The 17,672-nt window shown below is 30.4% G+C and overlaps 1 protein-coding gene across 1 annotated transcript; it reads left to right on the forward strand.

Moving 5' to 3' along the window:
* The first annotated feature begins 3,352 nt into the window (after positions 1 to 3,352).
* Positions 3,353 to 16,697, forward strand: LOC131847752 (nose resistant to fluoxetine protein 6-like). Its single transcript, XM_059197401.1, has 13 exons — positions 3,353 to 3,659; positions 3,745 to 3,974; positions 7,196 to 7,410; positions 8,165 to 8,241; positions 8,677 to 8,858; positions 9,054 to 9,205; positions 9,729 to 9,897; positions 10,284 to 10,477; positions 12,729 to 12,876; positions 13,661 to 13,844; positions 15,089 to 15,231; positions 15,680 to 15,789; positions 16,574 to 16,697. Exons 1-13 carry the CDS (start codon positions 3,353 to 3,355, stop codon positions 16,695 to 16,697), a joined length of 2,235 nt encoding a protein of 744 aa, XP_059053384.1.
* Positions 16,698 to 17,672: the final 975 nt, after the last annotated feature.

Raw genomic sequence — 17,672 nt, forward strand, 5'->3', positions numbered from 1 at the left:
TTATAAACACGATAGTAGAAATGATGATAATTCATTTAGAATGTATTTAATACGGTGGAAAAAATAATTAACAACGTTGCAAACTTACTTAAAATGTTTAATACAAATATCACATACTTTTACCTAATAATGTTTGTATAGATTACTATAGATAGTCAAAGACTATTGTAAAAATATATGTAGTTTCTAGTATACATTTAGTACGTACGTACACTTAGGTATTTAGTTTAAGACTCAAATTAAAAATAATCATATACCAGGAAAAATAATTAGTGAGCCCGGTTGCCCAGGTAAACTAAGTTTAGTAAACGAAATTTATATATAATACAATGTTCACGCATATTGTAATATTAACATGTTTCTTTTATGAATAATTAATTACGTTCGTAAGTGGGGAAAAAATGCATGGTATAAAATAATTCATAATCTAGTATTATAATGAATATTTTAAATATATCTATTAGTAACAGTGTATATAAACATTAAAAATGTGTCAAATAAGTAGCACACAGCTATAAGAAAATTAGATCGAGCAAAATAGAATAGAATGATCGGACAGACTTTTAAATTTTAATTCCAATACTTTCAATTGCTTGCATATAACGTAGATAATAACAATCTAATTATATGACTACTACAACCAAATCGATGATGTAAGATATAATAAATTTAACTATCCGATTATATTATAACATTTTTATAAAAATTATGCATACAACTCAAATTTTGTGCTCTAGATATCAAGAAACTAGTGTTGTTCTTCATAATATATTTACATTTCAAAATTAATTACTTAATTTATAATTATTGTAAATAAGAAAGTGTACCTATCGTAAGTTATTATTTTTAATGTACGAGGTGATAAGAGTATAAGATAAATCTCTATTGAGTGAAATCTAGTCAGTGTGTTCTTTGCAACGCGTTCCAAAATTTTGTATATAAAATGGCGCCAGATATTTTAAGTATAGCATTATTTTAGAAATAATGAGGTAATTATTATTTTCTTTCTTTTATTTAACTATATAATAATATGTTGATTTATATATTTGCTGTGTATTTCAGTATCAATGGTGGGACAATGGATTTTAAAATGGGCAACAGTCTTTTTAAAAATTAATATATTACTAATATTTTAGGTTCACTAAATATTCCGAAATTTATTTTAATATTTAAAAGAGTTTTGATAATTATTTTTCAAAATAAATTCTGAATTTTTAGGGTTACAAAACAGTAGGAAAAACTGCAACCCAGTTACCTACGACTGTAATAAATCTGTCTGTTCATTCGTACAATACCTATATCTGTAAAATAAGCGTCTTCACAATAATAAATTCAGCATCTTACAGATATAATATTTTTTATGTTAATATTATATTTCAAAGTCACTTAAATATATTTTTTATAAATAGGTAAATAATTCATTTAACATATTTTTACGGACCATTCAGATTTGACATTAATTATTTACGTAACAACCTACTATATTGTGTGTTTCTTTTATTTTATTTAAGTTAGAAAATTAATGTTTAACATATTAAATGGTATAGATTTAGAATCGTCAATATAGATGTTTATTTTCAATATGCTTACATTATACTAAATGTTTAAAATATTTATTTTATTTATATTATGTAGTATTCAAATACTTAAATTATCTTAAAATACACTTAAATATTTTATTTATTCTTATTATTATAGTATTAGAGAAGATTGCATAAAAATAATTAATAATGCATATTTTATTAGATCCCAATGTAATGAGTAGTTTGTTGAATGAGTAGTAATTATTATATTACCTATATTATATGTAGATTTTATGTTTTTGTGGTAAGTAGTTAATAGTAAAGTGTAATTACGTAGTGTCTTAAGATATTTATCACCATAGACTATTATTAAATAAATGTCCATTATAATCAGATGTTTTAATTACTTTACGATATCAGTACCTACCTATAAAATTAAGAAAATTCTATCAATTAGGTATTTATCATTAATCAAAAGTATATTTTATTATTTACATTAATTATTTTTATATTTTAATTCTAAATTGAAAACAAGTTGTTGGATAATTAAAATTTAAAATATTATGGACTGTAGATTTTGCTGATTGAACAGACAAACTTTAAACAGTATTTTTTAAAGTTTGTCTGTTATATGTCAAATAAAATATGAATGATGGTATCGGTAGTCTAGCAGTTGAGCACATCGATTTACTTCCGATTCGTCCGATCGGGTTCGATTCCTCGTTTGTTTTCATGAGTACGATTGTTAGTATTTGTCTGAGTATTTTCACATAAATATAATAATAATAATGTCACACATAACACAAGCTTTACTTATCTTCGGACTAGATTGCTCTGTGTAAATTATATTGTTATTGTAATATGTTTATATAACGGAATGAATAGCCGGTTTGAACGCAAGTTATAAATTGTCTATTATTGCCATAACAATAAAAAATCTATGCTATAAATACTTAAAATATATTTATGTTCAAACCATTTAAAACGTAGGTTTACTAAAAAAATACCGATAAATTTATTATGTATTAATAATAATAACCCCCAGGACAATTCACACAACGCCATCTTGTCCCAAGCTAAGCTGAACTTGTTTTATAAGTAAAATTCCACTAAAATAAAATGCTTAAAATACAACAACCAATCCATACTCATGAAATTAATAAATTATTGATTAATAAAATTTTAATTAGCACCAAATAGAAAGTACCGACTTTCTATTTGGTGCTAATTTACTTTGATATTCCACCTGAGATATTGACAAGTCATCAATATTATCAAGTACAGACACAAAATATAATAAGAAAGAAAAGTATACAGTAATAATATACATCAGCTGTATTAATCTAGAATAATCTAATAATTTAAGACGTAATGTAGATGTAGACGTAATATTTATCTGTCGACTTCGTAGATATTTCGGTACGTATTTCAAATTTTACGCTTTCCGAATGTAAGATAGTATATTATAAGTGAGGATGGGTGATAGAGTGTGCGATCGTAGTTGACGAATAATAAAATTTTTGTAAAAGTATATAGAAAACAAAAATATAAATAAAAGTTGTATGGACTTATTATATACGGAGTACAGGTAATAACTTAATTTAAAGTACAAGATTAGTATTACCGTATTACCTATGCATAATAAATAACTAAAGCATTGACTGAACAATCGAATACGTTGCCCTTACTATTATTCCCTTAGATTATAATCACAATAGCTCATCTAATTAGAGATGATTGCCTGACAATAATTATGCAAGATGTTCTCATAAAGTGTTAGTTACTTCTTGTCCCAACTTCAGTTTAACATCACTATTCTTGCTGTAAATATGAAGTCATTGTTTTTATTTATTCTTACAATATCAAAATGCCACATGATGAAACAGATGAGAGACGAAACATCAACGAAATTATCAACTCTAATAAAAGATGTCCCATCCAAGAATGAGGGAATACAGAGAAATAATTTGCGAATGCCACCGAAAATACCATCACAGGAAAATAGTCGAATCTATTTAGAGGATGTTTTGTTTGCTTTGAAAAATCAGAATTGGACAACTGACGAAGAGCCATGTTTAAATCAAACCCTAGTTTTAATTAAAAGTTTACAAAATTTTACTATGTGGGCAGTGTTTAGTAAGTTAATGTGTTTATTTATGTTTCTACATTTATGATTAGTTAAATAGTAAAATATTAATATATTGTATTAACTACTTAATAGATTGGGATTCTATATCGTCCCAGCCTCTTGGACTTTTGTATGGAAATCGGTATCAACTTGGCAATTTCGATGAGTGTATTAACACGCCTTGGTCTAACCTTCACCCTGAACTGAAAACACAATACTGTTTGTCAGAAATAGTCTTAGAGAGGACGGATCATTTTGTAAAGAAGAGAAATAAAAGTCACGAATGGAAGTATCCTTATGGATCTGTACTGGATTATTTGCAGGTAATCTCTTCAGTTTAATATATCATCTCTCTTATGTAAATATTCTTTATTGCACTTAAATACATTTATAAGTAAATTAATTACAGCTAATGTTAACAAAGGAGGACTTATCTCTAAAAGAGATCTCTTCCAGTCAACCCAATAGAGCGTGGCATAGGAAGTGTTGAGTGGGTTAAAATGTGCAAATTATATTTTTTATGAAAATGTCAAAATAATTAAAACTAAACATAAAAATATAATGTCCAAAATACAGATACTAATACAATATACATAAAGATAAAAAAAAATATATATATATATTAATATATAATATGTACTTGAATACCTAAACAAATAAAATTACATTTATAATAAATATATAATAACCATAAATATATACTAAATCAAACAATAAATACTACAAAGATATATATACAATGATGACACTAATCACATAGCAGTAGAAAGGTAATATGATTTTAACTTTTTCTTAAAAGAACCACTAGATGGACTTTTTTGAATCTCCAAAGGGAGATTATTCCATAGCTGAGCAGCACGAAACGAAAAGGAGTTACCCATAAACTGAGTTCTACTGTTAGGAAGTTTAAGGATCCTCGAGTGGTTTTGGCAAAGGCGTTTGGGACGGGAAGAGGGGGGTAACAATTGAAAGCGGGAACGAAGGTAGGCGGGAGCATTAGGATTATTAAGAATATTATAGAGCATGGATAGGATATGCACATTATGCCGAATACGGATTGGGAGCCATTTTAAACGAGCGCGGAAATCGGAAACGTGGTCATATTTGCGTAAACTGAAGATAAATCTTATAGCTAAATTTTGTAAGCGCTCTAGTTTATTTAAAAGCTCCTCAGTCATATCTAAGAAGCAAACGTCGGCATAGTCAAGAATGGGAAGTAAAATGGATTGCGCGAGCATAATTTTGGTGCTGAAGGGAAGAAAATATTGGAGACGTTTGAGAGAGTGATATGAAAAGTGTATTCTTCTACTAATTTCGTTGACATGGGAAATCCATGACATAGTACAATCCAAAATAAGTCCTAAATTTTTAACCTTGTCAGTGTACGCTATCTCAATGTTGTTGTATATTATTGGGGGTACCAAAGACCAATCCAACTTGTACCTTAGTCTGCTACTACCAACAATCATGGCTTGGGATTTGGACGGATTAATAATGAGACCGAAAGATCTAGCCCACGATTGAATACTCAAGAGATCACAGTTTAAAGCTTCTACTGTTTGAGTCACTTCCGACAAGGAGAAGTGACGGTATAACTGCAGATCATCTGCATACAGATGGAAGGGAGAAGTAATGACTCGAGAAATATTGTTAATAAACACTGAAAATAGTAAAGGAGAGAGTACACCGCCTTGAGGTACACCAGCAGTTAGAGAAGTCCAGTCTGAGGAACCATCACTGGTTCTAACACACTGCTGGCGACCGAAAAGAAAAGAAGAGAACCATTCTATAACAGAATTTGAAATGTTAACGGCACGGAGGGCACCAAGGAGAATATCGAAATCAACAGAGTTGAATGCACTGCTGAAGTCCAATAAAATAATGGCAGTCAATTTGGTGTCATCCATAGCCTGCCGTATATCCTCTGTAATATTAAGAAGCGCCCCAGTAGTGCTGTGGAAGGGACGGAAGCCTGACTGGAAAGGACATAACAGGTTATTGGTGGAGAGATATGTATAAAGTTGATTATGGACAACGGATTCAAGAGCTTTGGAGAGTAAAGGAAGAATAGAAATGGGACGAAATTGGGAGAGACAAGTAGGATTACTTGTTTTGGGAACTGGTATGACATAAGCCTTTTTCCATTGTGATGGAAAGACATTGTTGCTGAGTGAAAAGTTAATAATGTGAGTAAGCACTGGCAAAATGTCATCCAACACAGGAAGGATCATATCAAGGCTTATGTTGTCACTACCGATGGCTTTAGAGGAAAAAGATAGAAGGATTTTCTTAACAGCATCTACTGGTATTGCACTGAAAGTAAATGAAGGGCAATTGAGTGGAGCAAGACTTGAAAGAGTTGAAATAGAATTAGCTTTAGTGAGATTGCTAAGAGTGACAGGTGAGGAAGAGAAGTGCTTATTTAAAGCATTGAGGTCCAAGTTACTTTTAAAAGAATCAGTAGACTTGCTCACTCCTAGTGATTGAAGAAATTTCCAAATTTGAGACTGATTAAGGTTTTGTATAGTTGAATGAATGTATCGGCGTTTAGCATCCCTACACATTCTGTTGCAGATGTTGCGAAGCTTTTTATACGTTTCAAAATTAAATTGTGATCTCTCTTGTTTATACCGACTTTTAGCTCTGTCCCGCTTGGCCATAGAGTATAATAAAAATTAATATTACCTGTCTTTATTTTAATTCGGACTACACATATGACAAGTGGTTATGAAATGGCAAAGAAAATACTATCCTGACAAATAAAAATGTATAACTTTATCTCTATTTTAAAAAAATAGAGAGATGCAAGAGAGAGGCAATAATTTTATGAACTACGAGTATATAAATTAAATGTGTGATGTATACAAAACTTAATGTTAGTGCTACAGTTTTTTTATCATATTGTAACATTGCGTTGTAAAAATATAGTAACAATTTACGTTCATTATAAACATATTTTTTAATTATTATTTATATTTTTTCACCTGTAAACATACAGTTTCATTTTAAAAACTTATGTTTTTTATTATTATTTGAAAATGCGCGTGTATGTTTATGATATATTGTCTTTCTTATTGTTTTTATTTGCACCGCCTAAAATTTTTCTCTGCGTAACCTGTGGTTAACCGTTAAAAAATAATGTATAGCATTAAGTACGTCTATGTATATGCATATGTATTTTGTATATTGACGTCATATAAATAAATAAAATAAAATGACGGCCTGGTTTAGCACACTGCCTTACTTCCGATGATTCGATCGGTCGGTTCGACTCCTTGCACGGTACACGAACATTTGTGTTCACGAGTATGATAGTTTGTATCGGTTTCGGTGTTTTCTAGGTATATGATATGTATGTATTTAAGAAAAAAATATATATCTATGTATTTGTATTAGTTATCTAGTAGATACCTATAATACGAACTTTAGCTAGCTTAACTCGGGTGTGGATGACTTATTATTATTATTAAAATAAATGAATGATATTACCAGGATAATTTTTTTTATTGTAAATATGTATTACTTGTTGTTAATTTATGTATAGCACCGGCCAGCAAACACACGTGCTCTCAATGAAATAACATGGGGTGTGTGCGTTCCTGCAAATTGTGGATCGCAGTCTGTTGAACGTCTACTATCGACGATGCTCGCTCACAGCCACCTCGGAGTTGCTGGCATTCGACCAAGAATTGCAGTAGACACGCCATGCCAAAAGATAAACGACTCCAGGGAGTATGACGTACTATTCTTTTCGTTCATGTTAGTATATTTTAATTTTTATTCATATACAGTACAAATCTGATTAAACCACCCTTAATAACCAGGAATCTGTTGTAACGACTACATAAAAAAATTCTATATTGAATCAATGAAATAATTATATATATTGTTTATAAAGACTCAATGTATGGTCAGACGTAGACACATTTCATGTTTCCTTGAATGTCTTTATATACAGTTTCTATTGTACGTCGTTTTTTTTAACTTTATGTTAGTACAAATCGAGCAAAAGTTAAAAATAGCTGAAAAGATTATCATAAAAATTAATTAAAAACGAATATTATATACCTAGATTGTTTTTAAGTGAATTCACAACCGAAATTGTCTGCATTGATGGAAATTAGTCTACTGAAGATCTTCATAGCTCACCACCATATATGTACCCGTATATGCAGAGTAGTTCCATAATCAAATATTAAAAAAATCAAACAATTAAAGTTCAAAACAAACATTAGTCTCTTCAATGTCTTAGTCTACAATTTTCTTAGATAATATTTTCATTAAATTAATATCAGCCATGTCATTATAATACATGAGATATGTGTCAAAACGAGTCCGTCCGTATGAGTCATTACTATTTATCTAATATTTTGATTGTTTTTATAAGTTTAAAAATCGTCATTAATTTAATTCATTCATTATACGTAAAAATTTGATACGTGTTTTTGCTCCGTGCTCTACGAACACTTATCAATATAGATCTAATTACTAATAAATTAACTTTTTCTTTCAGGATTATCCTGACGCTTTTAGTAACAGTATGCTGCATTTGTACAATTCTAAATAACGGAAAGAAAGATAATTCTACTAGTAAGGATACTATTTTTAGTATAAATAAATAATAATATATATATACTTCATCCGCCTACGCTAACAGAATGCACTAGTGGAATACCAGGGAAGAATGATAAGATTATCATGAAATCATGTCAGTTAGCTCCTCGTGGCGAATTCATCAGGAATTAAACCCTACATTGCTAACCATGGGACTACTAATCCCGTCTTTTTAACTTGAAAGGAAAATCCTTATGGAAGATCTCCATAAGGTTTTTCCTGCCGCCCCGGAGGAGGTAAATGGGTACTGCCGGACTCCAAGCTGTTGTCTGTGTCCTTTTCTTAACCTTTTATCAGAGTCACGAGAATGTGTGAACGGAAGATTATTCTTCCGTAACCCTGAAGGCAATCCCCTCCCCCCTACATAATATATACCAAAGTTTTATAATAAAAATTATTTAATATTTTCAGTGAACAATATCATAAAGGTATTTTGTTTAAGAAAAAATGCAAAGGATTTATTGAAGGTTAATAAGGAAGGCACCGAAGTTCTATATGGCATTCGTTTCTTGACTATTTGCTTCATAGTGATGGACCATCAGATAGGCATCCAGAATGCAGGACCAATTAGTAATGGGTTGGAAGTTGATCGTGTAAGTAATAAGTTCATTAGTTCAATGTAAAATTTTATATACAGATGCAACTTTTCAAAGAATTATCTTCTAATATTATAAATAATAAGTTGGTGTCTTTAATGTGGATATAATTTATTTAATAAAGATTTTGATAATTAGTGTATATTAGTTGTTACTAAAAATTTGTTATACATAGAAATATATTTTTTAAAGGATGCTCTATCAACCACGGGGATGTTCGTGGTGCACGATGATCTGTTTGTAGACACTTACTTCTTCCTCTCAGGGTTTCTCTTAGCAACTGCTATTACAAAATTAAAGAGAATGCCAAATGTTTTTATGCTTCTACTCAAGAGATATATCAGGTAAATAATATTTTACAGATTTTTATGGAAACCTAATTGTTAATTAATAGATATGTTATATATCGCTGCTAAAAATTAATACTCAATTGAAAGGACTTAATGTATAATTTATTTGCATATTGCATTATTTTGATGATTACTATATATTTTTTGATCTGTGAATATTAAAACAAATTATCTGATCCATCGTAGAATTTTCGATTATGTCCCGTTACTATAAAATGCACTTTACAATACCTCTTAATTTTGAAGGCGATTAAAATGTTATATCTAGTTTATACAACAATAAGCAAGAAAACTTCGATGGTTAGCAATATCAACATTATCATTGTCTTGCTTTTATCCCATTATTTGGGATCACGGATGGTGAGCAATATATATAAACAGATTTATACCTTACCATTATAGTAACGAATAAAAATGTATGGAGTGGCTAATACTTTCACTGTGACAAAGTAATAACATGTTCACATTTTCTTCGATTTATTGTACTTTGTAGCTCTTCGTATGTTATTTTTCTTAGGTTGACGGTTGCGTTTGCTGTGGTTATATTTTATTTATGCGCTGTATATCCGTACACGGGGTCGGGCCCTTTGTGGAACCGAGTTATAGCTGGCGAGACAGAGAATTGCCGCCAAAACTGGTGGCTTAATCTCCTAATGGTCAACAATTACATCGATAGTGAACATATTGTGAGTACCAACAAAATTATTTTTAGTATACCGGGAGAAAAATGCGACTTTGATCTTTCATTCGTAATACCATATATTATCTGTGGTAATACCTTTCTTAGTCTTTTGGTAGTACACTTTATGTATAATAATAAAATTGATAAACTTTATACATACATATAAAGAAAAAGAGAAATTTCAGCTAAAATTTACGAACTTTAATTAGACTGTTACTGATCTGTTAAAAATGTTAAAATTAATTATGATTTCAAAAGTCTGTATCAAACTAAATCAAATCTAAATATCTTGAATTGTGTAGTTTAAATCTATTTATTACATAAACTTATGACAAGTTAAATCTACCTTTATATTAGTATATATGCAAACTAAAAACTTCATATTTCCAGTGTCTAGTCATATCTTGGTACATTCCTTGCGACTTCCACTTCTTCTTGGTGACTGTGTTGGCCTACTGGGTATACAAGAGTTCCCCCCGACTTGGTCTCGTTTGTGCGGGTGCATTAGCCGTGGCCTCTATAGTTGCCCCCGCAATACTAAACTACCTCAACAAGCTGCCCCCCGTTCAGCTTTTCAATTATGAGTGAGTATTGTAATTTTAATTACTTTATCAATAGTATCTATAAATGCAGTGAAAAGACAGTCTCACATTTCAAGTTAAGAATAAATTGTTAGATAATAGGTATAACAGATATCTATGCCTATCTTCTTGTTATAATCTATCTTCATACCAAATTTTATTAAGCCGTTTGTTTGTCAGCCGTTGATTTGTGAAAAGTTAACAGACAGACATACATTCCTATTTGTTATATTAATGAATACTCATAGTATAAAAAAGTAAGTGCCACTTATTTTAAGCGTTGTAATTACTATTTACAAGTACTGTACGTACGATTAAGTCTGGAAATATGCTATTCTACTTTAACTTTACTATCAGAAATTATAATATGTAAATGACTAAAGAGTTCCAAATGTATATAATAACATTTGGAACTCTTTAGTCATTTACATGTGTGAGATATTATTGAACTACTGAACCTCAAACTCCATTTGTTTACATAAAGTAAATTTTGCATTTAGCTATATATAGATTTCAAACGTAGGTACTTATTTCACATTCACGCTATTTGCACAACATGGAATAGAATCAGTGTTACGACGTAGAAAAAAACTATAGACACGTTTAAAATTGCATCAATAGCGATTTAATTAATTATGTAGTCTTTATGTACAGTCGCATGCAGCTAAATGATGGTAAATATTATTATGGATTATTAGATAGAGTATAATCATCGTTCTTGCCTCGCTATTATTTAAAGCCGAGTGATTAATAATGCGTAGCGATGGCAAGAAATTTGAGCATAGTTCCAATCCTTTTGGAATAATTTATTCATGTACAATATGTTCGTCATTATTGCAAGAAAAAAAATATTATTTTGCGATTGCAATTAGAAATATAAATCTTATGAGAAGAATAGTACCTACCTGTGCCCAACAGTAGAATATGAATGTATTACCAGGATATGTTAATAATAAGTAAACATACATGTAATGTTCATAAATATCTGGAACTGCATGAAATAATGATAAAAATATTTAAAAACGAATATTTATAAACTATCTATTGTAAATAAAACAAATTCATTAGCAACTTTTTTCAAATTAGTAAGGAAAGTTAGTTAAGCAAAAAATCTACTTTAGTCTATGGAAAGTTTTGAAGGTGAACGCTAATATGGATCCATTTATAATATTGATACTATTGCGTGGTGGACACCTATATAGTGTAATAAGGTGTTATAAAGAATAATTAAAGTGTTATATAAGTAGGTAGGTATCTACCAACGTTAGTAAATACTAGTGTCAATGTGAAGAAGTGCGTCAAATACACCATCATTACGACATGAGAACACGCTGTTGATTCATTGCCATGGAAATCTATGAAGTGATTCTCTATATATCCTCTGTCTACATACCTACCACGCCTTGCATAATTTCCTTGTAATTGTTTCGATCTATTGTTGACTACTTTACCATCATTAAATACGTAGCGTAAGTAAGCTTTTATTACATTAGTTGAACTGTTGACGTAGTATACTGATTACCCCTGTACGACAGGATATTTTTAAAAACAATGAAAATATATAAATCACTGTAGAAATCTAATAATTTTCCTGTTTATTCTATAAACCGAGCTGAAAATAATTACATATGTACAATACTATTATGCATTGAAATAAATAACTATATATATTTGCTCTCATCTTGAATCTCTATATAATTAATAATATTATCTCTTTTTACTACTTGTTAGTATTTTTGCGCTAAAGTTTTACTTTTTTAATGTACACTTTATAGACAACGGAATTATATTAAAGTACTATGTTTGACATTGTAAACTAAAATGTAGACTAAAAATATAGTCTTACAAATTATAACATCATGATAACATGAGTTTATTAACAGTGGAATATTAAAATTCAACAACAAGTAAAAACTATCAAACACCTCATTTAACTGTTACAATGTTTCGATTCTTTCAAATTAAGAAAAGAGCTCAATACCTAAAGAAGAGTTAACAGAGATTTTGCGTTTTTGTAAATATGGTAAAGATTTCATTAAAATTATTTATTATAAGACTGTGCCCAGTGGCATTCCTTGGGAGAGGCCTATATTCAGCAGTCGACTGCAGTGGGCTGATGATGATGATGAAGACGAGACAAGAGAGATATTATATTTCATTATGATATCTCAAATTTATTCTAAAATTGTGAATAACTATGTGCCTATAAGTAAATAAGTATTTTTTTTTTAATTATACCCACCTTTCTGCGCAGGTTTGTGTCAGATCCTCGAGCCAGTGAGCAGTTCCATGTCACGTATATCAAAAGCCACGCGAGGTATGCAGCATACATGGTTGGTTTTGTTAGTGGCTTTTTGTTTGTGCGATATGGATCTTCTGGAAACGATAACAAGATAACTAAGGTTTTTATTTATTTTCTACACTTCTTCAATACAATAACAAACTACCCCGACTTACATGCAAAGGTCGTGTGGTTCAAATGTGGGCAACACCAATAGCACTTTGTTGACCTCGGAGGTCTAGCGGTTTAGCATTTCCGATGATCGCTTAGATTTTTCTCACGATGCACACATTTGTATTCGTGACTTTAATTATTGTTATTGGTCTGGGTAGTCTATGTATATTATGAATACATTAAAAAAATATATATTATTATATTGCTGTGGAAATAGTCCAGGGTTATTATTGTTATTATTACTCGTTTTTCTGGCGCACAAGTAATGTTTGCAAGCATCGTTTATCCCAGGGATATACGAAATCACTAGGTGTATTCACTAATATCGTAAAGTGGAAAGGTTTCATAGTTTAGTTTGTAATGAAAGGGATAAAACTTGAATATAAATCCAATTATTACTATTCAATGCCTAACATAATACTAAACTGACCTTTAAGTCAACTTCGTTGGTACATTTGTCTGCTTGTTTTGTAAGATAATAATAATAACTCTTTAATCAAATAGAAAAGTACATTAAAAACATCAAGATTTGTTTTGGTTGAAGGGTGAGTGAAATTAGCAGTAAAGAAATATTACCTAAAACCTTCTTATCTGTCGAAATTGCAATGGATAACAAGCATGGTTATTTTGGTGGGATATCCATGTTGTGCTGTTTATTATAGAAAACAGTACCATCAGTTGGGCTACCGGCATATTTGCTATTCAATTACATCATAAAAGTATGTTTTCAGAAATGGTCGGTGTTTGGTGCTTTCCTGGCTATGTTAGTAATGTTGCTAGTGATGATCAACGGAGCTACATTCCTCTGGCGTGAATACAACCCCATAGAAGGCATATTGTATGCTGCTTTCAACAGGCCAATATGGGCGTGCGGTGTCTCCTTACTTGTCTTCTGTTGTAGCTGGGGTAATGTCCGTGAGTACAATATTCCTTCTATTTTAAACTAAAAAAAAATTATACGTGAAGCAAAAACTTCCGGGCACACACAATATCTCATAATATGAGAAATGACTGAACTAAACGTTAAAGTATAAATATTGCCATAGATTATGTATGTACATAGGCCCGAGAAGATATATTTTATTTATTTATTTAAATTTAATGTGTATGATACAGAAGATAATATAGTACTACATTTGGCGGACATAATCATAAATACTGCAGTTAATAATTGTTGGTGCAAATATAATAAATAATAAATAAATTATAAAGAAAACATAAAATATATAGGGTGTAATAGTATATTACAAAAGTATATTAAAAAAATTAAGTAAAACTAAACCGAGTGTAGAACAAGAAAATTGTGTATTTAATGTTATACTTTCTAGATTCTGTCACATACCTTTAGTTCGGAAACTAACGCTAATCTAAGAGTAAATCAATGAACCGCGATTATCGCAATTAGTTAGGGTTAAGGTGAACTTTTTCGTTTAATACAGTGTTACTGCCACTGTAAATATATCTGCATGAAATAAACGCAGTAGTAAAGTCATCTAATATTAGTATAGTGACTGTACCTATCTAGTGATGCTTGTGTATATTCAAGAAAAACACACAAAGTTATGTGTTTATAAATTAGTATTATTATAATAATCACTAAGTTATAATTAAGGGTATGTCAAATCAAAATAAGTTAACTGAAATATAAATAGTCATTTTTTTTCAAATAACTCTTTTAATCTGTAAATTGTAACAATAGATACATTATGCAGAACCAATATATATAACTATGAATATGATTGTTTGTATGTTCGGGGTGTTTCCGATGTATATACATAGAAAACATTTAATTTATCAAGATTAATTTTTGACGAAGTCTTTAGTGTATAAATGGACGAGCAGAGCCGGGACGGATCGCCAAATTAAAAAATTAGATTGTCCGTGCAGTCCGGAAGCGAAATTGTTGTTGACAAGTATTTAAGCGTGGCATATCGAGGTTACTTGTGACCTGAGAGCTGGTAGCTGCTATTCCCAGAGGTTAAGTATGCCCATTCAAAGTGGCAACGCTTCCAGTATCTCGAGTACCCTGCCTCGATATGCCGCGTTGGTTTACTATGACTATTTTTGTAAATGTTTATATATGAAATTATTTATTATATGAGATATAATGGTTTGAGGTAGATTGGATATTTAATTTTGTTTGTTTGCTTTGTTTTCAGCGGTGGTGAAACAATTTCTGTCGTGGTCCCCATGGGTGCCGCTCAGCCGACTTACTTACGGCATATACTTAACTCATACGTTATTTATTACACGTAACGTGTTCATAGCCAGGAATCCTCGTAATTTCGATGCATTGGACACGGTAAGAAATATATCTACTAATTGAATATCTTTTCAAATAGCTCAATAAGCCAAAAATTTGAGTAATAAAAATTATTATTATAAACAGTTTTTTCTCAATAAGTGTAGTTCAGGACTTCTGGAGCGGCTGAAAGCCAACTCCCGCCTGACGGATAAGACTTTAGTCTGAGGGCACCGCTAGGGTTTCGATTCGATCGAATTAGACGGGGGATCGATAGGAGGGGTAAATACAGATATGATAATATTATACAGTTAAATCCATGCTAATAAATGAAAATGTGTGTTTGTCTGCCTGACTGCTCACTTGTTACCTTTTCACGGCTAAATGTTGAAATTTGACATGAAGATAAATTCTATCACCAGATTGGTAAATCTCAGAAAAGCAGCGCGCAGAAAACAGCCAGTTTGATAGTTATTTTAAACTAATTGTTATGTTTTTTACATCACAGCTGAATGCTGCAGCGGGAACTATATTTTGGAGTGGCGTGAGTTCACTTCTAATTTGGTTATTGGCAGAAGCGCCAGTGAACAATTTGCTTCAGCTATGGATTAAGTCCATGTATGTATACAATATTTAAATTTATCCGTACCTCCTTAAATAAAGGTAAAATCTATTATAACTATAGTATCTCTGGACAATTCACACAACGCCATCTACTCCCAAGCTAAGCAGAGCTTATGTTATGGATACTAGACAACTGATATAAATACATTTTTTGTAAATGCTTACATAATATACATATAGTAGATAACACCCAGACCTATACAAACAATCATACTCATGAATACAAGTTTGTACCATGCGAGGAATCGAACCCGCGACCTTTGGAAATAAAGCGGCGTGCAAAACCGCTAGACCATGAAGTTATTGAAACTAATGTCAACTATTACAGTTTTCTCTCACTTTCTAAAAAAAGAATAAAAGTGTTCAATAGCTACATAGTTTATTTATTTTTTCCCTAAGTATTTCCGTTTGAAATATTAGTATATATAGTGAATATAATTCATTAAAACTTAGTTAAATATTAGTTATTTTAAACATTTAAAATATTATTTTAATAATAAACAAATATTATTGAATTTTAAAATAATTACATGAACAGAAGTGACTTTTTACAGATAAACATAATCAATAACATCTCTTTATTACGTAGGTACATCGAATAAAAACATTTTATGTTTTTATTTGATGAACCTATAGTATGTTGGAAAGTGCTAGACAAAAGTTATAAATATAGGTTATTGTTACTTGCAATCTCCTATAGACACATAAATCTAGTATATATAAATACCATACACATAGATAATGCAAAATTTTCATTTTACCTATTATCTTATTTCAGGACAAAGAACGAAAAAAAGACGATGAAAGAAGAATCTCCTGAGAGTCCAAACACAATAACAACAATTTCGACTAGCGGCTTTGATAATTTTACGCCAACTAACAAATATTTATCGAAAATTTAAAATATTAGACATTTTTTAAGAAATACTTTCTCATATTATACTCCTCTTTTTATTAGGTTTTATAATTGTATTAGGATTATATCTTTAGGGTTAATAAATATCTAAGTAAAAAATATATTACATTAATTTTTATATCTATCCATTTATCGTCCGTTGAAGCTGTAAAGGCCAACTGAAGCCAACAGCATTGGAGTAGTCCGAAAAAACCTATCAATACGCACGTGTCTAAGCTAAATCAAACGCTATATGTTATAAATCCTACGGATCCTATGCCAGTTATTAGGCACGTAATTACTGGGGAGCACCATCGATGTTAACGTCACCACCATCATCACTTTTATTAATATTCTCATTAGAAAACTTTTTTTACTGAACAATAACCTTTATTTTCATGCAGGTAAAGTTTACAAAAACTAGGAAGAAGAAAAATATTTTATTTAATAATTATATTCAATATTGAGCCTCGTTAAATATATTTCCTAAACAGAAATAGGAGTGATAGCGCTTTCGTAATATTTAAAACTAGCTGTACATGCGACTTCGTCCGCGTGGAATTTGAATTTATTTTTTTAAAATAAAAGTACCCTAAAGTCCTTATTACATTAACTACCTACCAATAAAAGTCCCGTCAAAATCGGTCCAACCATTTCAGAGATTAGCCAGAACAAACAGATAGACTGAAAAACAACGGTTATTTCAATATTACTAACACTCCAATTTTATTTATACATCTAGCAGAGCCATCTATAATAAATTCTAAGAAACGCCTGTGTGCCCAATTAGCATAATGGATTATAAAATTCTGAAAGGGACACATAGATGGCGCTAATACCCGTTTATTCTCCAGTCATTCTTTTATTTTGCTGAATATAATTTCACTATTATGAATAGCATTTGATATTCAACCTTCATTTACAAGTAAATTGAAAATGTTTCTCGTTAAAATTTCAAACGAAATGTGTGTCATTATACTAT

This window comes from Achroia grisella, unplaced genomic scaffold (assembly GCF_030625045.1).
Source record: "Achroia grisella isolate CSIRO2021 unplaced genomic scaffold, CSIRO_AGI_Agris_v1 utg540, whole genome shotgun sequence".
Lineage (NCBI taxonomy): Eukaryota > Metazoa > Arthropoda > Insecta > Lepidoptera > Pyralidae > Achroia > Achroia grisella.

Coding starts and splice junctions, on each gene's coding strand:
- LOC131847752 (XM_059197401.1), top strand. CDS start 3,353: ATGAAGTCATTGTTTTTATTTATTCTTACAATATCAAAATGCCACATG. Junction 3,975..7,195: donor CTGTACTGGATTATTTGCAG/GTAATCTCTTCA, acceptor ATTTATGTATAG/CACCGGCCAGCAAACACACG. Junction 8,242..8,676: donor AAAGAAAGATAATTCTACTA/GTAAGGATACTA, acceptor TAATATTTTCAG/TGAACAATATCATAAAGGTA.